Source organism: Sebastes fasciatus, chromosome 22 (genome assembly GCF_043250625.1).
Source record: "Sebastes fasciatus isolate fSebFas1 chromosome 22, fSebFas1.pri, whole genome shotgun sequence".
In the NCBI taxonomy this organism is placed as follows: domain Eukaryota; kingdom Metazoa; phylum Chordata; class Actinopteri; order Perciformes; family Sebastidae; genus Sebastes; species Sebastes fasciatus.
Window position 1 is genome coordinate 8,769,834 of NC_133816.1, and position 22,042 is coordinate 8,791,875.

General features: G+C 39.4%; 1 protein-coding gene across 4 annotated transcripts in view; it reads left to right on the forward strand.

The window, feature by feature from the left end:
- The first annotated feature begins 356 nt into the window (after positions 1-356).
- LOC141760316 (protein Dok-7-like) overlaps positions 357-22,042 on the forward strand; it is a 40,221-nt gene continuing 18,535 nt past the window's right edge. For 3 of the 4 annotated variants that reach the window (XR_012592329.1, XM_074622990.1, XM_074622992.1), the window contains exons 1-7: positions 357-775; positions 896-941; positions 3,288-3,518; positions 7,094-7,294; positions 14,137-14,256; positions 19,992-20,090; positions 20,897-21,690. Coding sequence is in view for 3 of the 4 variants with exons in the window: in XM_074622990.1 (XP_074479091.1) it covers positions 722-775; positions 896-941; positions 3,288-3,518; positions 7,094-7,294; positions 14,137-14,256; positions 19,992-20,090; positions 20,897-21,690 (1,545 nt within the window). In the remaining variant the exon portion in view is untranslated. The remainder of the gene's footprint in view (positions 776-895; positions 942-3,287; positions 3,519-7,093; positions 7,295-14,136; positions 14,257-19,991; positions 20,091-20,896; positions 21,691-22,042) is intronic. The other variant, XM_074622993.1, reaches the window with a different exon arrangement.

The window sequence follows — 22,042 nt, forward strand, 5'->3', positions numbered from 1 at the left end:
CATATACATACATATATACATGTGTACATGTATCTATCTTTAATGAATGAATTAATTAATTAATAAAATAATAATAAAAATACAAAATCAGGATACAGGGGACAGTATACAATTAAGACAGTAACAAAACAAAATAAAGTAATAATAATGAAAATACAAAATCAGTATACAGGGGACAGTAACAAAACAGCCAGGGTACAAATCTCTAGACAAAAATATTATGAAACATATCAGTATGAAATGTTTTTTTTAAATGAGTTTTACATATAGTTTAACATCCTTCAAGAAAACACAAAAACAAGGTTTATTGTTGCTAATTGTACATTTATGAATACCATAGTTTGCTAGGATTATCATCAAATTTATTCAAGAAACCAAAAACATAAATCTACAAAGGTACAGATGTTTTTTTAACTTTCAGAACTAGTTAATGAAATGTGGTATTTGTGGTATGAGAATCATGTGATTGTGTCCTCCAGTAGCAGGTGGTGTAAACCAGCCCAGGTGGCAGCAGCATGGTTGGCTGGTGCCCACAGACAGACACACACACACAGAGAGACAGACAGACAGACAGACAGATAGTGGTCATGCCATTTTCCATGTGCCTTGCTGGGGGCAGCTTTTTGCCCCTCCAGCAGCAGCAGCAGCAGAGAGCAGCTATTTTGAAAGTGACCCCTCATTCAGGCAGCGACTGTGCAGCTGTCAGGAACCATGACTGAAGATGACGGATTCTGTTGTCGTGGAGGGATATGCCAGACTCAGAGATGGAAAAAAGGTTGTTTAGCGTCACTTAATTCACTGACGGATTCATACAGCAGAAGTAATTCAAAGGCTCTTTCACCTGTTGCTTAAAAACAAAGTTTGTGTCTACTTTTTCTTTCCTTTCCTTCCACAGTGGAAAACTAGGTGGCTCGTCCTTCGCAAGCCGTCGCCTGTAGCAGGTAAAAAAACACTCTGTTACCGGTCATGTTTTGCACATTTGCACATTTGTTTCTTTACTTATAAAGTGTGAAGTCTCGGCAGCAGTTTGTAAACAAATGAATGTGCATGTTAGCTGCGCCACAGAGGAAGCTAGAGCTAGTGGATCAGGTGCTGCTGCTGCTGCACAGAGCAGAGTCTTCCTGTGTTGTTCATGAGGCCTGCTTTGGGCTCCTATATCTGGGCCTTTGGGCTCAAATAAGGGTCCAAAAGATTTGTGAAATAAAGTAGAAAATAAGTTTCAAAACCTAACTAAGGTAACATGAGTAATTAAAGTACTAGAAAAAGTTTATATATATATATATATATACATACATGTATCTATCTTTAATGAATTAATTGATTAATTAATTAAATAATAATAAAATCAGTATACAGTGGACAGTATACAATTAAAACAGTAACAAAATAAATAAATAAAGTAATAATGAAAATAAAAAAATCTGTATAAAGGGGACAGTAACAAAACAAAACAGCCAGGGTACAAATCTCTAGACAAAATATTATGACAAAACAGAAACTAACTAAGGTTACATGAGTAATTAAAGTACTGACATTTTTTTATATATATATATATATATCTTTAATTAATTAAATAATAATAGAAATACAAAATCAGTATACAGTGGACAGTATACAATTAAAACAGTAACAAAATAAATAAATAAAGTTATAATGAAAATACAAAATCAGTATACAGGGGACAGTAACAAAACAGCCAGGGTACAAATCTCTAGACAAAAATATTATGAAACAAACTGAATTGTCAGTCGAATTAGAAATTAGTTTTACATATAGTTTAACATCCTTCAAAATAAAAACACCAAAACAAGGTTTATCATTGCTAAATGTACATTTATGAATACAATAGTTTGCTAGGATTATCATCAAATTATATTTAAAAAAAGAAAATTGTCTTTTATTCAAGAAAACCAAAAACGGTAAAGATGCTTTTTTTAACTTTCAGAACTAGTTAATGAAATGTGGTATATGTGGTATGAGAATCATGTGATTGTGTCCTCCAGTAGTAGCAGGTGGTGTAAACCAGCCCAGGTGGCAGCAGTTGTCTTAATATCCCTTTTGTCAGTCGAATTAGATACGAGCTTTACATATAGTTTAACATCCTTCAAGAAAACACCAAAACAAGGTTTATAGTTGCAAAAAGAGACAATAAATTCTCGTTGAACAGCTAGTGTTCAACCAGAAACACTAGCTAACAATCGTGGGAGAACGCTGAGGTTACGGCAAATCTCATAGAGAAAACAACAGTTTTTGTGAAGATTTGAGTACAGATTCAAAGCAGAAGGCGCAAGTAAGTTTTTGCAAATATTTGCCCTTAATTTGGCTGTAAAAAGTAGGATTAAAAGTCGTTCATTTGTCATTTCAATTTCACCGTTTTCTGCTTTGAGTCTGTACTTAACTTTTTTGTGTAACCTCACTGTTGATATAATATGTGCTCACATTTTATTTTGACATTCTCAAACTATTATTTTCTACACATCCACAAGCTTTAATGTCTATCCAGAGGTTTTTTTTCAGCTTTACAAAGGCTGATATACAACCACAATTTAGAAAACTATTTCTGAACATGATTCCACAAGCTCCCAATATTATTGACCCATATTTGAGCCCATCCTCAAAGTTAACGTGCTAAAGACTGATAGTCTGAGCCCTGCTGTATTTTTAGATGCACCATGAGTGTGCTCTTAGTGAATTTGTACTTGTTATTAATCACATTTCCTGAGGAGGCTTCAGCTTGCCTGAAGTTGAGTTCGAGGTCGTCTAAAGCGAACCTTACCTCTGGCCTTTTTTATATTTGGTAAATAAGTGATGATCAGAGTGATGAAGTGGCTGTATTGCGTTACCCAGAGCGGTTTCTTTGGATATCTGGTGCTGGACAGCTTAACATGCTCCACAGGTTAGACCGAGGTTGAGCGCTGCTCCTCTTCAGATCTTTGATGTCACAGTGTTATCACAGCTGTCTGCGCTCATGCCTCAGTTATGTCGGTTAAGAGGTGTGTGTGTGAAGGAGTGAGATCCACACACACACGGTGTTGTTTTGTCAGTTGACACTGATTGTTTGAAGGTGCCAAAAGACGACAGGACGCTACAACAGCTACTGTGTGTCAGAATACATCTTATTAGTATTTGACAAATGTAACTGTAATTATGGGTGGTGTTTCCACTTATTTTTAGGGAACTGTTCTGTGTAGAATAATACAAAAATGTTAACTGCAGTTTAAGTGCAAACTCTTTCGTTGATTTTTCTAATGTTGTCATGTCTCACACGTCCTCTCTGACTCCTCCAGACTGCCTGGTGCTGCTGGTTTATAAAGACAAGTCCGACAAAGCGCAGGGCAACAAGGAGAGGGCCAGTGTCACCTTGGAGGAGATCTGCGGTCTGGAAGCAGGACAGTGGTATGAAGGTGTGACTTTTACTCTGGCCGTCCTCTGCCTGAACCAGGCCGCTCTACTGGGCTTCGACAGCAAGGAGATCCTGCAGGCGTGGGACGCCCGGCTACGATACAGCCTCGGAGAAGGTGAGGACATCCGTCCGTCTGTGCTTTTGGTTTTTCAATGTTTTGTCCTTCTGGTGTTTCACTTCTTCCAGTTACTCCAAACTTTTCAAGAAATGTGAATCACTTTTACAGAAATAATTCCACATTTGACCTCACTATATACTGATATCAAAGCAATTCTCAACAAGTGGATTAGTTCATCCATCATGCTGGCAGGTTTCAGTGTTTGAAATTCACTGCAGTCAAAGAAAAGTAGTGCCCTGCAAACTTTCCAGACCCATGCAAAGAAACAAGCGATTTTAATCATCACACGTATGTTTGGACTTTTATCGAGCGAGAGCTCCAAAGTTCAAAGTATAAGACAAACTCCTGTACAACAAGGCTTTAAAACGGTCTACCGCATGGTTTGATTAATCAAACCATGCGGTACGGTCTTGTCAGATGACTTTAGAGTCCTGCAGCATTTTGGAAAAGCTGCAGTTTCTTGACTGATGATTAATTTAAGCAAGGTAACAACACGGTACAGACTGATCTACTAAAATAACTTCAGAAAGATTCATCTGCAGGCGATCATTAATTGATGTTTATGCTTCTTTTGACTTGGCAAGTTGCAGTTGGGCGTGACGTATTTGGGGTGTTTTTTGTTGAGGTTATGCATGATTTTCTAAATTGCTGTTGGCCCTTTAGGCTTCTCTGATAGAAGTAGAATTTAAAAACACATTCTCATCCATATTTAAAATATCAGAAGCTATATTATGAGTCACAAAAACAGTTTTAATGAAGATGCAGACTGGACTCGGTCGCATCAATAGGAACTGTGGTATTTTTTTACCAACTTTCTACTTCTGTTTGATTTGATAGAGTTTATATATTTTATACTACTGATACATTACACATAAAAGATCTCAGACCCTAAAAAACTACAGCAATGTCATCATCCTGTCACATGCTTCTGCTTCATTTTCTCATCCCAAAGCACATCAGTTTGCATCATAATGAGTGTTAATGGAAATGTTCTTTAAGTAGATCACATCATGTATATCTATCTTTCTATCTGTGTATAGAAATAAGAAAAAAAGATAAGAAGAAATAAGAAATAAAAATAAGAAATAAAATATGAAATAAAAATAGGAAATATAAAAATAAAAAATATGAAATAAAAGATGAGATAAAAATATGATGATCATTTTAAAACATTCTTTTTAAAGTTGATTACAAGTTTATGAGAATGATGGCATGATGATAATTATTATTGTGATATACATTTTTGTTCATATCTCCATGCTCCATGAATGATATTTTAATTTATAGCCAAGCATCAAGACTCAATATGTATATACAGTCTACTGTGTGGATCTATTGTAAAGTTATATAAGCGATAAACAAATAGGCGCTAATAATAGCATTGGACTGTTCAGCCGGTGGCTGCAGTCCAGCTGAATTTTAAAGCAGTCCCTAAGGACGGAGTTATGGGACCTGACTGGGGTAGAGGACATAGTGCTAAAGACAAATTGCATCACAGTTGTTCCTTCCAGTCTTGATGTGTGTGCATGTGAGAATATACGCGTCTGCTTGCTTGTATGGATGCACCGGTGTCTGTGTGTGTTGTCCTTGAATGTGTGTGTGTGGACCGTAGGGTGTGTCCAAGCCAGCAGAAATGTCACCTGCCAAGCTGAGGGGCCACTGAGCGCAGAGCTTTTGTTGTTGTCGTCGTGTACGACAGTGTATGAATCTCTCTTAACCTGAGCGATGACGTGACGCATCTCGCCGACATCTCTTCGTCATCGCCGCCATCAATCTCACCTGGCAAAGTTTGTTCAGCGCAGTAAAAGTTTTTGGCTTATTGCCACCGTGGAAGTCCAAACATGCGCCGAATGAAGTTCCATAAACTCACAAATGCAGCGCTCATAGTTTCTAATTTGACATCCTCTTTTCCCTCATTGGTTTCTTATTAGCAACGGTACACAGACTCGATCACACAGATGTTTGTGATGACAGGCTGTGATTGATTGCGTTGGGCTTCAGATCTAAACCTGCTGTGTTCAGAGCTCAGCTCGCTGATCTCATTCTCTGCGTGCAGCTGTTTCTCCTTTTTATTGTTGAATGAAATTGAATCCGTGCTGAAGTAATCATTTTGTAAGAACACTGTGTTTTTTTCTATCCCCTGTGAAGCCCAAATGCAACTTTTTTCAACCTGGACTCAGCTTCTTCTCCTTCATGTCAATGGATTCTGACCAAAAATCTAGACACTTTGTTTCCTGTCAAGCTGCTTATATCTTCATTTGTGAAGGTTTGCAGCTCCTCAAGTGAACCATCAAACTCCTAAAGCATGCCTTTATCTCCAGCGACATGTTGACATTTGGAGAAATACACTCGGATAAGAGGATTGTAACCACTCTCATGTCTGCAGTAAATCTGAAGCTGCCACCAGCAGTTGGTTAGCCTAGCTTAGCATAAAGACTGGAAACGAGGAAACAGCTAGCCCAGGTTTAGAGCTGCAACAATTAATCCATTAGTTGTCAACTATTAAATTAATCGCCAACTATTTTGATTACCGATTAATCGGTTTGAGGTGTTTTTTTTTGAGAAAAAAAGTAAAAATTCCAGCTTCTTAAATGTGAATATTTTCTGGTTTCTTTACTCCTCTATGACGGTAAACTGAATATCTTTGAGTTGTGGACAAAACAAGACATTTGAGGACGTCATCTTGGGCTTTGATTTTTCACAATTTTCTGACATTTTATAGACCAAACAACTAATCGAGAAAGTAATCAACAGATTCAATGACAATGAAAATAATCGTTAGTTGCAGCCCTACATGGGTTTGTCCAAAGGCAACAATCTACCAGCACCTCTGAAGCTCATTAGTTTATACATTTTTTATTTTGACGGGGTTCATGTGGCAGTTTTGTCCCAACTGCCCTGAATGAAATGTCTTACAAATTACTGAATGTATACATTTGTATGCATGAGGGTATTGGTATACTAGTACGTATATAAGGATATATAGTATGTATGGGTATGTTCATATGTGTCCATGTGTATTATTGTGTCTGACTATTTAATAATGTACGCTGATTATGTGAAATATGTACATGTGCAGGCTGTGAAGACTAATATCGATCTCTTAAAATGTGTATGCTACATTGACTTTTGCTTTTGCATGATTTAAACTCTAGATTCATTCCTGCACACCTCATTACAGTGAATGTCAATACATTACATATTATACAAGTCTCTCCACTGAAGAGATTAATTGAGAAGATCATGCTTTAAAGCAGCAGTGGGTAGAAATGGAGCAAATATGATTTAAAAAAAGTTATTTTTATAAAACGGTTACTATATCCTGACAGTAGTACATGAGACGGGTCATATGAAATAAATCATGTGCTTCTGTGTCCTCTTGGTGCTCCTAGATTTTCCAAAGCCTGAAAACAGAGCCATGAGCACCTGCAGAAGTCTAGTTATCTCTCAGAACACTTGAATTACAATATGCTGAAAGGTTATTATTACATTTTTGCCCAATGATGTCAAAACCTTTCTGCCTACTGCAGGATTAAGTTTTCATTGTTTGACTAGTTTCCCTGTTTGCTTAGTTCACAGATTCAGTGTTGGAGTCTTACCAGGGACCAAGTTGGAGAGCGGACCTGCAACTCTTCATTTGTGCAACAACTTACTGGCTCTCGCCAGGGACGTTCCTCCCGTCATCATCGGCCACTGGAACCTTCCGGACCTGCGCAGATATGGGCCCGTACCCAATGGATTCGTGTTTGAGGGAGGAACAAGATGCGGTTATTGTAAGTTTACTGCTCCTCATGTTATTGAGTTTTATGCTCCATTTGGATGTGTTTAGGTAAATTGGCCATTTTGCTATTATGTGGCTCCATAAACTGGTATTTTGTGTTTGGCAGATGGTTCTAGGTAATTGGTTATTGGGCTCAAACAGCGCACTTGTGTTTGGGAAGCATGAGGCGAACTAAAGGAACTATAAACAGTTCTAGTTTAATGAGCTTTGGACATTCAATACCACAAATAACAATGAGTGGTTGACAAAGTGGGAGGATTATAAAACAGAACTTCAACTGCAAAATTAAATTAAAGCAAACAACAAAATAAGAGAGAGAGCACAAAAAAAATCTTCATCATGTGATGACAGTGATATCTCTTGAGTAAAATTGGTTCGCATCATTAGAGGTTAATAGCTCATTAAATTACAGTCTGAGTCTTTTTCAGACCAAATAATCACCGGCTGTGATTCGAGATGATTCATTTGTAGCTTTCATTCAACAATATCAGTTCAATAAGTTCATGAGCAACTCCGAGTTAAATACATGGTTTACAGCCAGTTGTGTAATTTTTGTCTGGGGCTGCTTTTCATGGTTTACTTAGTTCCAATTAAGGGATATCTTTATGCTGCAGACTACAATTATGTTTTAGACTAGTGTGTTTTAACTCCACTCATAGTGATCCTGGCTTTATTGATGTTTAGGCTTGGTCTCTTTTTATTCCAGTCGGTTTGGTCAAGTTTTCATTCATACTGCTACCACTTGGAGTGGCAGAAGCTAGGCATCTCAACTATTTATCCATTAGTTAAAGCAATACGTATATATTGAGGTCAGAGGTCAAGGGATTCCTTTGTAAATAGCCATGCCAGTTTTGCCAGTGTTATTTAGCGCTCTTCCCGACAAGCTAACATGACATCGGTGGTACCAACCGATTCCCTAGTTTTTCTAGTTTCATATGATACCTATCTTCACTCTACCTTTAAGACTGAGCACGCTACAACCTCTGAAAGATAGAATAGTGGCCGGGCCTGCCGGCGGGTCGTCGGATTGTTAAGTAGTTAATAGTTTATATAATAAAAGATCAATATTGCCACGCAAAATATCACGATACTGTGCTGTATCGATCCCTACCCCCCGTGTTTCCACTGCATGGTACGGCTCTGCTCGACTCAACTCACTTATGAGGTCTTTTCTTTAGCTGTGTGTCCACTGCGGATAGTACCCCCTCAGTGTTGGCGGGATTCTCAGCTGATCGCCATAGCGGGGGCGCATGAAACAGCCGTGACATCATCTTCAACTTATCACTGCACCATTTCAACGGCAACCAAACAGAAATGTCTGCACTTCCTCAATCGTACGGCGTAGTGTATGGTGTAGTTTTGGGAGCTGCCATTTTTTTAAAATCTGGGTTGAGTGAATTAAACATTGCGGTTGCTTTTGACGGTACCTTGGCTTTTTAAAAATGTGCGCAGGATGTCCCATGTCGCGCTAGAGATGATTCTCTGTGACCAATCGGTGGTCTGCAGTATTTTAACGGCACCTTCTAGTATCGGCTCAGCTCGCTTTGAACCTCGATCGAGGTGGTACCAAGTATGGAGCGCTTCTATTGGTACCATGCAAGATCTTTGCTTATAGAAACGCAAAAATAACCAATATAATGTGTAACGAACTGAACTGAGCTGCTTGGTGTGGAAACGGGCGGTTAGACGATAGATGCTTCCAACTTTGTGGCAACAATTTTGGTGTGTAAGATCTTGACTGGCCTGACCAACTCCAGCTGAGCCCGGCCCTATTGCCCAACAGCTCCTCTCTGATGCTCATGTGGCTGAATGGGACCATATCCCTGGTTTCAAAATCTTGTGGAAAGCCTGTATCAGCAGATTCATGCTCATTGTGTGGCAGTGAGATATTTAACAACCCCATATGGTTGTAATGTTGTTGTCTAATGTGAAATAGTGGGCCGTTATTGGTAATTTGATTTACTTAGATGAGAAACAGCAAGCATATGATGTAAATGGCAGTAAAATAGTTTTTCACTTGTTCTCATTAGTGTTTTGTCTGGCGGATTGAGCATTAGAAAAACAGCTGCTTCATAAAAACAAGAAACCTGCTGGAGGAAATTATTCAGTCTGTGCAGGATCCCCCCCCCGCTGTTCCCCAAATTCAACATCATGCGTCACTTCAGAGAAGTTGATTTTGAGGAACTGGAGTTACCCCCCTGAGCTCGGTTATAACCGCCCGAGCTGTGTGTGTGTCCCTGTGATAAGATGAACCACAGTTTACATCTTGGAACAGACACGAAACCATTAAAGCGGAGACGAGTGTATGTCAACACCTGGAGGGGACCGAGAGACACGAGTGGAACGCCAGAGACATCAGAGCGTTACGGACACACGATGACCCCGTTGGAAACGTGACACTTCAGTATGCGACGTGTGATTTATTTAGCTCCATTAAATCTTCAGCAGTGGATCGCAGATAATATGAAGGCGGTCAGACATCACGTACACCTTCACGTATACAGCAAAAGGGCGGAAAAAAACAACGTGTGTGAACGTGAAGGTGCATCTAGATGTTTGAGTGTTGAAGGGCGTGCATTCCTGTGACATGTAATCTCTCAGCACAGTTTATCCACGGCAGAGGGAGAAGTGGTGTAACAGTGTTGAACCTCTCACTTCTGGGTGAAGCTGCATTTGTCCGACCATTTGTCCATGTCCTGCTTGATAGTTTATACTCAATGATTCTAGTTTTTTAGTGGTCAAAGTATGCTGTATATATCACACTTGATATGAAGGCTAAAATGATGAGTCAGATGGGCAATGATGGATGGAAAATTAATCAGCAATGAGTTGGAAAATATCAACTGGATTAATACTTTATTAATCCCAATGTGAAATTTGCAGTCAAGTCACACATGAATGACAAAATCAAACAAAACCTACTGTAAGAACACTTAAAGAGGTATCCAAGAAAATAGAAAAATAAAAACATAAATAACTAATTAACTAGAGCCTGAACTAACACTAAAAATTAGATTATCAGACTAGATTAACAATTCCTAATTTTAGTAATTTATCAAATAAAAATGCGAAACAATTCCTGGTTCCAGCTTCTACAATTTGAATATTTGCATTTTTTGCTATTTTCTGAAATTTGTATAGACCTAACAATGAAATAATTGATTGAAAAATTAAGTAAACATAATAATGCAGAATGAATATTATTGATGCAGCCCTACTTGATGTGCTGTTTATTGATTTCTTGAATGATCCGAGTGACCGATTTCCTCAAACGGTACTTAAACAAGGTGTTAAAGCTGCACTAATCAATATGTTTGTATTAAAACTTGATCAAATAGCTATATGTAATGTGAAGGGGCTTTTCTGTAGTGACAAACCTACAGAGAATTATCACCCAGCTCTTCAGTTCATCTCAGCTTTATGCAAGAACCACTCGTACGAACAGATTCGTTCTGAATTGGCTTGTACGAGTGATTTAGGAGAACTTGTCGCATTCACCAATTGTCTCGTATTTTGAATTTTCTCTTCAGTACAAACACAATTTACAAGTGGTCCAAACCTGTCGTAGGAGTCATGTGCAGTTAGTCTGCTGTTATCCAGCCTAAGTTTTTCACTAAAGGATTGAATATTTCATTACTTTAAAGCAATTTTGAGTTTGAAAATCTTGTATAAATTAAACTTCATAATTATGTTGACATCATCCTGTTTGACTCTGCAATTCAATTATAATATAATTCTAAATGTATTCATATAGCCTAGCGATATCATTTAAATTGACCATTGCTGCTATTGTATAACACTACAATATCACCAGAACATCTAAAACTGCAAAGCCCACGGTTCGAAAAAAGTAAGAGAAAGTAAAGACAAGAATACGAGAATGTTCTTGCATGAGGCTTGACGTTTTTCTGGCTCCAAACTTCACTGTTTTGGTTCACTCTCGTTTAACTTGATTGCATCAACTGTTTATAGTGAAAAAGCTCTAAAACCCCCACTGTTCACTACCCTCGTGACACCAAACAACAGACAGACAAAGTTGGTGACTAGCTGGTGAACATAGTGGAGCATTAAGCAGCTAAAGAGTCCGATATTTCTCTCTGTAGTCGGTGGAGACCAAAAACAGAGCTAAAAGGAGAATAATTATTGGACGTGGACTCAAACACAACTCCAAATGAATGCTAATGTTGCTGGCTGTGTGAAGAGGCAACAGTTTTCTGACGTTTTAAACTGATATGTGTGATAACGTGTTGTGTTTGTGTTGCTTTAGAGACTTTAAAGAAACTGTAAAAAGTCACAATACTTGCTAAGGGGATAGTTCAGTTTTATTCATTTTGCGGGGGAATGAAACTAGATAGTTGTGTGTGTGTGTGTGTGTGTGTGTGTATATTTAGAGTTGCTAATTTCACTATTAATGAAGAGATCCATGTGAGGGAGAAGGTATGTATTGTTCCCCTTAGGGAATCTGGCACCGGTTCCATGGATTTATGAGTTTGTCTCACTCGAATAGAAAAGAATAGAAAGAAATGGTGCGGTTTGCCAAAAAACAAACTCTTTTTAAAGTTTGCCTGCTTGGATCAGTTTGCTGGTGTGAAAATAAAAAAGGCCAGCCTTCGCTCTAGTGAAGACTCCAGCTAATTTACACTTCCCACTTACCGACCACAATCTAATAAGTTCTGTTACTTTGTAATGACGCTGTGTTTTATCACTTTTCAGAGGAGAGATCAGAAGGGTCCACTTGAGTTGTTTTTGTTCCTGTACAGACTATTCATTGTAAACTAAATGAGCCCAGCCACCTGTCCTTTGTTTTGCTTTGCAGTTTTTTTTGTGCTCTAGCTTTTGGCAGTGCACCTGATGTTTAGTCACCTGCTATCAAAAGCGTGACACAAGTGGATGTGGTTCCTGATAAACGAAAAGATTTGGAGGGATTAAACTCAGCCTCGGAGTCTCACCGAAGTAGTTTCTGTGCCACAGGAGAGTGCGATATAAAACTGAATTAGAGCCATATCATCCACATCAGCAGGCAATACATGTTCCATTTCGACTGGTACAGACTTTACTGCTGACCTTCGACCCTGCTCACGGCAAGGGGAGTGATGGGAATGTGATTGTGGCCCACCTTGACATGGGTGGTCTCAGGGACAGGGCGACACAACGACACTTTAATGGTGATACCTTGTAACCGACAACCAGTTGTTTTGTCAGAGCGAGGTCAAGAGACCTCTGGGGAGCATGACCTTTAACCTTTGCATTCTTATATCACCCTTGATGACAGTTTAAATTGATGTGAAAGACAAACTGGGAGCAGTAAAGAGGACATTTTTTTATTTGTTACTTAATATGAAATATATAACAGCAGCCACAACAAGGGCTGAGTATCAACCCTCAATGATTTTTTGGAACATGAATGTATGAATTGTTAGCACTGAATGCTTGGTCAGATTTGTTATTCTTTGATCATATAGTTCTTGTTTTAGATTTTTTTTGTCTATATTTTATTTATACAAAGTTATACAATTGCCCCCAAGTGGTTTCTTCTTTTAAATGTAAAAAAAAAAAAATTGTATTGTATTGTATTTCTCAAAGAAAGTTACCATGAAAAGATTTATTCATTTTAGTATTGATACAGAAAGAACAATGAGTTGATTTAATCTATTTTTTGCTTGACAGAAAATTACTTGGCAACCATTTTTCGATTTAATAATTTCAAATTTTTAGCAATGGTAGCAGCATGGTTCAAGGGATAAAAGATATTTATGGTGCCCAGTTGATTAATTCCTTATGATTTGGGGGATTTTTTTTTATTTTTCGTCTAGCGCCACCATGAGGTTGATATTTGTGGTTTTGAGTGAAACATCTATACAACTACTGCCATGAAATTTGGTTCAAACATTCATGTCCCCCTCAGGATGAATTGTGACAACTTTGGTGACGTTTTATTGAGCCCCATCATCATGTCAAAATTTAAAAAAAAATGTCCAATGAAATACATAGCTGATGTCATTCCCATCAGCCTCAGCTGTACTTTGTGTTTAGTGCTAATTTACAAATATTAGCTTGCTAACATGCACAACAAACACAAAAATAATTTGCTGCTTTTTTTGACTTGATAGTAAACTGCACATCTTTGGCTTTTGGATTGTCGATCACACAAAACAAACAATGTAAAGGCTTCGGCTTTAGGCAATTGTAATGGACATTTTTCACAATATTTAGACGTGTATAGAACAAATGAATAATCGTTAATGAGAATATTTGTTAGTTGCAGCCCTAGCAGGTAGATATTATCACGATACTTAAGTCACGATACGATCTTATTGCGATTTTTTAATATTTTTTGATATGCTGAGTATTGCGATTTATTACAAAACTGCAAATTATGCAGTTTGTCAACATCTGTTTTATCTTATAAGATACAGTTTTCACTCTGTTCATCTCACTTCAAGCAGACAGACTGACCAACAGTCATAAAAACATAGATGTGCACCTGACAAACTGAACTGTTTGTATTAAAGTCTACATTGTATTTGCAATATTGTTAGTTTAAATAATAAAAGATCGATACTTGATGTCAGTGTATCGATACAATATTGCCACGCAAAATATCGCAATACTATGCTGTATCGATTTCCCCTCCACCCTCACTAGCAGGTATCAATCATATTGGTGCTACAATTGAAGAATTTCAAATGATACCAAGCAAATCTTGTGTAATCTTTCTTATTCATTACCTCCTGTGTAATAACATTGTACTAATTACAGTATATTTGGCCTTGTGGTGGATATTTCAACGCTGCAAAAAACCACTGTGACACTAATAAAGTCTGCTTTCCACAGGGGCCGGTGTGTTTTTGCTCGCGTCTGCCGAGAGCGAGCAGATCAGCTTTCTATTCGACTGCATCGTCAGAGGCATCTCCCCCACCAGAGGCCCTTTTGGACTGCGGCCAGTTTTGCCAGGTCAGTACCAGAGGTGTTTAAAGCTGCTTAGCTTGAAAGGGACTGGAAAACCAACCCGTACGTAAGAGACGGGGGAGGACTATTATTTAAAGAAGGTGGATCTTTGTGACGCTTATTTGGATAATGAATGGCCTCGCTGTTGCCAAGGTGTAAGAGAAAACACTTAAGTCAACACTTGTAATTTTAAATGGTAGCAAACCCGTGCACGGCTCCCCTCCTGTGCCTCCAGGGATTATCATAGCTGTCAGGTTTGCTGCCTTCCTGGTATTCACCCATTTATGGCAGGATGAGTCAGAGGATTCCTCCGTGGATGGATGTGCTTTGATGTGACTAAATTATCACTGACAGCTGTTTTTTTTACGTAATTGGGTAATCCTCTTTTTCCATTTATAATTTCAGTCAAACGCCTTAACCCCTGACTTAAGTGTACTGTGGTGAATTTAAAGTTTAGGGTCACCTTAAACATCAGTAAGAGGATAACTACTGTACTAACTGTGATTATGGAAGGCAAATTCAATTGTGGTCTATGTATAGTTGAGGGTGTAGTGCTACTGGTGGGCGAGCTGGAGGATGGGCCGAGTTCCAAATAGCCGCCGGTTTTACTCTTATTACAGCGGGGTTGTCCGAAGATTTTAATTAGTCAAAGATGCCAAGCACACTAGTTAAATGATAGACCTAATATGTGGACATCGTGATCTCCATTTGGGAATATTTTGAGAATTAAAGTATAATAAGTTTTCCAAAGAGTTAATAGGGCAGAATATTTTAATATTTCCTGTGTGTGTACAGCGAGGTTTGTCTGTATAATGAGCCCTGAGCTCTAGCATGTCCACCCTCAGCTCCTCTGCGCTCCTGTTCTTCTGCCACCCGTTGTGAAAACCTGACAACATCTTCTCAGTTTCTTTGCTAAAAAAAAAAGTTTTATTATCCAGAGCAGAGTTTGTTTTTGGAAGATGACATCAGCATTGCAACTTTGTTGCATCCGTATCTGCTGAATGTGTAATTAAGCAACTGTTTGACAACTAGGGCTGTTAATTATTTTCTTGATTGATCGATTAGTTGTTTGGTCTATAAAATGTCAGAAAATTGTGAAAAATGTCGATCGGTGTTTACCGAGTAACGAAACCAGAAAATATTCACATTTAAGGAGCTGGAATAAGAGAATTAAAAAAAAAAATTCTTTAAAAAAATGACTCAAACCGATTATTCGATTATCAAAATAGTTGGCGATTAATTTTGTAGTTGACAACTAACCGATCAATCGTTGCAGCTCTATTTCTAACACATAAGCTATCAATTTTATAAGACAATAATATGTCAATATTGTATTTACAGCGTGTTTCTGGTGCCCCCAAGTGGCCTAAAAAATATTGCAGGTTTTAATTTAAAACAGTCTCTAAACTGTAACTTGGCACATGGATAAATAAATCCAGACACAATGTACCGTCCTACAGAAATGTTGTGTACTTGGTTATCTTCAAAGTCTTATTTTCAAATTCTTCCCGTCTCTCTATCCGCCAGATACTGTCCAAACCTTATCTATGTGATTGCTCTTATTTCTGTTATGTTAATAGGACATTTGGATGCTAGGTCTAATATTACGAAAGCTGTTAAACATTATCTGCTCTCCTGCTGTCCACTTTAACACCTTTGATTTTTTCCACGCTAGCAGTTAAAAAAAAAAGAAAAGATAAAGTCTCAGCCAGCGTGCAACTTAACAGGAAATGTGGACCGGGCAGCTGAGGGGGTCTTGTGGATATTCTGGTTTTCACACATCTCGCCGCCCAATCACAGGTTGAGCTCATACTCCTATTATTGTGATGCGTAGTAGAATAAATAGCAGGGAGGATGTCGGGGGGAGATCAAAGGGTCAAAGTCACAGTTCACACAAGCAGAGCAGCCAAAGCCTCCTAATCACTCCGGGCATGTATGTAACCTCATCCACAGGATTCCACTGCTGCCTCCCACCCCCCCTTCATTTCATACTCCGTCACCCACCGCTCCACTCTCCCCTCCCCTCTCTCTCATTTTATACTCTTATGCCTCTCTGCAGCACGAAATTGTGTCTCTCACTCGTGGTTCACCTCTCAGTCCTTGTCTTTGTCTCAGCGCCTGACTAAAATGTCTCCGCCTCTGTTTTGATTAATTGCTGTTATGTTCCCAGGGCTCACTCACTCATCTCTGTATTGTCACTGTTGCATGCTATATGGTTTCCACCTCTCTCTGCCTTTCACTCCCCTGCTCTATGTTTTGTCTCCCTAGGATACAGACTTTATTCCCATGGGGAGCATTTTAAAGGTTCATTACTAGAAAGTTCTTCTAGGAAAATTGCATAATCCAAGTAAGCCGCTAAGTGGATGACTATATAAGGAATGAGGCTTACAATGGCTTCTTCAAGATAAAGTGGAAAATGATTGTTTCCAATCTTTATGCTAAACTAAACTAACCGGCTGCTGACTGTAGCTTCATATTTAGCTTGCAGATAATTTCCCAAAATGTCAAACTATTCCTTTAAAATGTATATTTTATAAATTATGATTTTATTATTAGTTATTAAAATCCTTTTCTCTAATTGTATATAGTTTCAGTGCAATTAGTGCTGTTTGTGTGTTGTTTTTGATTCCTAATCTCAAAACTAGGGCTGTCAAGGTTAACATGATAATAACACGTTAACACAAATTTGTTTTAACGCCACTAATTTCTTTAACGCATTAACGTAACTTGTGATTTTAGGTTGTAGCGGGCTCAGTTTTAAAGCTAGAGGGAAGATACTGGTATCCTATGAAACTATAAAAAACCTAAGGAATCCATTGGTACCAACCACGTCATACTAGCTTGTTGCGAAGGAGGTTAAATAATGCTCAAAACTAAATTTTGGAGAGGAAAAGGGGTCATGGCCATTTTCAAAGGGGTCCCTTGACCTCTGACCTCAAGATATCTGAATGAAAATGGGTTCTATGGGTACCCACAAGTCTCCCCTTTACAGATATGCCCACTTTATGATAATCACATGTAGTTTGAAGCAAGTCATAGTCAAGTCAGCACACTGACACACTGACAGCTGTTGTTGCCTGTTGGGCTTGAGATTGCCATGTTATGATTTGAGCATATTTATTATGCTAAATGCAGTACCTGTGAGGGTTTCTGGACAATATTTGTCATAGTTATGTGTTAATTGATTTCCAATAATAAATATATAAATACATTTGCATAAAGAAGCATATTTGCCCACTCACATGTTGATAAGAGTATTAAATACTTGACAAATCTCCCTTTTTAAGTACATTTTGAACAGATAAAAAATGTGTGATTAATCACGATTACATAATTGAATCGATTACCAGCCCTGCTCATAACCATAGACATGAGATAAATGCAGTGAGGACTGCCAGTTACAGTAGCCTGAAAATCCTAATTTAGTCAAAGGGGACGAGGCGTTAGTGGAGCTTAGCTGGGATGAGCAAGCCGCAAAGAAATACAGCGTGATGGGCTATGACACCTGTCAGTCAGGCAGATATTAGCCCACTTATTTCTGATGTCTTTGGCTGTGCTCCATTTGGTCGTGCTGGCGTGTTGCTTGTCACAATGACAAAGGGAAACCTACTTAAATGGAGTGCAGGCGTCATATGATGTTGAATCTTTATTCAGCTGACAATCAAAAAGCAGCAGGTAGTGGAGATGCTGTGGTAAACTTTAATTTCATTCTTCTTTTTTCAAGTGTTTGCAGAGGCAGTAAGACGCCTTTTTCTATTTGGATGCAGCCATGACAACTGATGTGAAATACGTCCATCAGTTTGTGTTGTTTACGATGCTGCTGGCGCACTTTAATTTACATGCCACTGACAGAGCCTTCGGTACTTGACACCACCAAGACACTAGAGCTGTAATCATTAAAAAAACATTCTCACATTTTTGTCATATTAGGATGAAAGTATGGTTTTCATCATGAGAAAAACATCTAGTTATAATGAGAAAAGTTATTTTAATGGGAACAGTCTGGTTAGATTGTGCAAATATTAAGTGTGACCATTACAAATGTGAAACATTCATTTTATAATGTTTGTACTTGGGCTGTCCTCGACCAAAGAAATTCCTAGTCGACTAACGCTCATGTAAGGGATAATGTGCAGCGAGCGGCTCATTGTTGTGAAATAAACCCCGTCTTGCATCGCCCTGAAGGGGTTTATTTCACAACAATGACCCGCTTGCTGCACATTATCCCGCTTAATACACGGCTACTTACTTAAGAAATCAATAATTTAAACCAAAAGCGGTCCGCCAGAGTCTGAGATCAGAACTGCGTTCATAGCAACAGTCTGTTATACATAGCAACGGTCTGCTATAAAGAAATAACAGACCGTAAAACATTGTAATTGACCAATCAGAATCGGGTATTCAACATAGCCGTGTAACAAACGATTTTAACGACTAATCAATTAGTCTATTTCAATCGACAGATCTTTAAAACTGAGTTTCTCCACAAAGAATCACTCAAAAGCACCACTTTAAATCCTGTGTTTACCAGAGATGTGAGCATACGTTTTAAAAAAATTTGTAATTCAGCACAAAAAAGCATAAAAAAAGGAGTAATCGACTAAGACCAAACTGACTGATGAGTCGACTAACTGACTAAGAAGGGGCAGCTCTAATTTGTACAAACATTTGAAATAAAAACATTCAAGTCTTAGTTTGAATCTTACCAGTTCTGATGGTGAGTTTACCTCTATACTAGTTTACTAGTTAAGTTCTATCTCGTTGGATTATTGTACATCTGTTTTTCAGCAGGGAATCTTTGCCTCCTGATGATTGTGTGAAGTTCTTCTTACATAACAGCAGGACAAAGAGCTTTAGTCTTCTAGGTCAAGATAGAAGTTCAAAAGGAAGGAGAAGAAATTCATGATCAACGTATAACTTTATGACTAAATATAAACATTAAATGTTGGTACAAACATTTTAAATCTTGGCTTTAAATCTTTCCGTTAGGACCTAAAACCTACGAACTCTAACTGTAATTTGACTTTGTCTACACGAGAGTGCAGTTAGAGTACGACGTGCATGAGTCATCTTAAAGTTTGTCCCAGTCTATTGTTTTTTAATTTGAGGAGACTGTTGTGTACTGTAAGTCGATACTCCACATGTAGGATGTGAGCTCAACCTTTCGCAGAGTTCTGGTCCATTACTGCTGCAGGCTCCGGAGGGAAAAAAAAATCAATCCAGTGTCAGAGCTGACCTTGGTGGTCCAAGGTACATAAGATCCTTGAACAGCACCAACAATCTTTAGCCAGCAGCAGCAGAGCGCGTACCAACAGAGCCACGTGGCAGCGCTAATAATAAACCCTGTAGTGTCGCACAAATACTGCGAGGTGTTCCCCTATGTGACCCCTTTTCTGAGGCCTGTTACACTCACGGGCCAAATAATAGTACACAACACTCCTGCCAAAGTGCTTGTTAGTTATTCTTTTCACTAACATCTTGCGGCTGACATTTTATTTTCCTGACGCCACAGCTTTTCATGAGCGAGACTCTAGAGGTTTAAAGTGTCCTTTTCTTGTTTCTCTGGAGTTGTTGTTGTTGGATGTGTTTTCACAGCTGGGCCTGTGTCACCGCTGTGTCCAATCCTCAGCTGTGTCACATTTGTTCCCACGTCACTAGTCGTCACTAGTTAGTTTGATATGTATATAGATATATATACATACAGCCTTTGTGGGTTATTCTTTGGATGCTCTTCTCTACAGACCCCAGTGCCAGCCAGACAAATTCAGAGGAGAGGTTGAACCACGAGGCCCAGGAGCTGGAGAAGCGACTGAGCATGCTCTCTCACAGGAGCAGCACAGGTAGAGCATGTATACTGTAATGCTGGGCTCAGATTCAAAGTAGAAAATAACCGCGAAATTGACGCCAAAAGTTTGCCAATTTTACAAATCTTCCTGCTCTGAATCATAGACTGTATATATGGATGGACGACACGTCTCTACTTCCTCCCACTGTACAAAAAGTGAAACCAAAATATCACGGATACGGGAGCTGCTATCTTGAGATTTTTACGTCATTTGTCAGAGTCTGCGCAGTAGTGATCGGGGGGGCTGGAGCCGCAGTATCGAGGTCCCGCCCACACACCTGCTCGAGCCAATCACGAGCCGAGCACGGCCACCTTGCTGCTACGTTAGCACCACGGTAGCTGTAACAACTAACCCTAATATCTCTATAACTACATTTATGATCAAATTTACATGTTCTATTGCACACACTCGTGACGGTTATGGAAACTTAAAGTTACGTCTCCTCTCTCGTACAATTCCCGAGCCTCCATGTCGTCCATCTTTATATACAGTCTATGCTCCGAATGTGTCTTTTGTTTATATACTTATCTCAAAGCACCCATAATCGTTCTTTTACTGCAGCGATCTCCCCACCAAAGAGTCTAAATGATACATTGGCTTTTAATAATGCTGCACTTAGATTTAAATTAAGTTTGCAGATTTGACATTACTCACACAGGTGATTTATTGTTCCTATCATTATATAGTTAATACCGGGGAGGAAGATGGGCATAATGATGCTTTATTAATGAAAGCAATGTTTGCGTTAAAGCTGTTGATTAAATTCCTTAAAGTTGTATTAATGCTGTCTTTCTTGGCAGTCTCCTCGTCCTCGTACTGCCCGTCTGCCGGGGGAGACGACCGCAGCATATCCGGTTCCTCCGACGCATCGGACACCAGCCAATCAGACGGCAGCATCGGCAGCCGGATGGCCATTTGGACCGAGCCGGCCTCCAACCCATCCGAAAGCATCGGCCATGTGGGAGCTAAAGTGGCGTTACAGAGCATGGAGAAGCTTTCCGTCAACCAGGGAGGTGGGAACCGGCCCGCCGCCAAGCCCCCCCGCCAGCTCCAAGAGATTGGACGCCAGAGCTCGTCCGACAGCGGCATCGCCACCGGCAGCCATTCCTCTTACTCTGGGAGTTTCTCCTCCTACACAGGCAGCCTGGACATCACCCCCGGAGAGGACTTTGGGTCCGTTTTCAGCCTGCCTCCCCACTTGGCTCAAGACCTGAGCCCTTGTTCTTGCGCCACTGGACATGAATACCAAGTACCAACGTCACTTCGGTATCTCTACGACAGCCCCAAGAGTCTGTTACAGGAGGGAAGTGGGGATGCCAAAGACAATGAACCCTCCACCCCAACTAAGGACAGTCCTGCCTCTCCAGGCCTCACAACAGACTCAACAAAGGGGGATAAAAGCAGCGCCAAGACCTCTGAGGGTCACTCAGAAACTACTGAAAGACAGTCAATGAGTGAACACTTACAAGGCCCCTCAGAGGAGAGTAAGAAAACCAAGTCGGCCTCTAGTGAACACCCAGACTCCTGTCACATCTGCAGCACATCTGTCTCCAAAACCATCGTGACGATCTGCTCAGTTTGTGGTGGATTTAAGGTAAGCAGAAAAAAAAATATCTTCCTGTCAGTTGTTTTCTCGTCTTTTATCGTTTTGCCAGAAACAGACTTGGGTTAAGCTCAGATATAAGTGTAGTTCTATTCTCGTCGGCCATCTGTTTGCCTCGAAAAAAATAAAATAAATCCTCTATGTTCAAATGGTCTCCTGAATGTGCTCTGTTATATCACTCCCCGTCATACAGTAGCAGCTTGTGTGAGCACGCCTTATCATCACTCTATCATCTGTTCTGTAGCTCGCTGTCAATATGACCTTTGCGGTGTCGTGCAGGCTGACGGTGAAGCCGCTTTGCATGTGGTGTCAGAACAACCAGCAGTCCCATTGCCCATCTGTC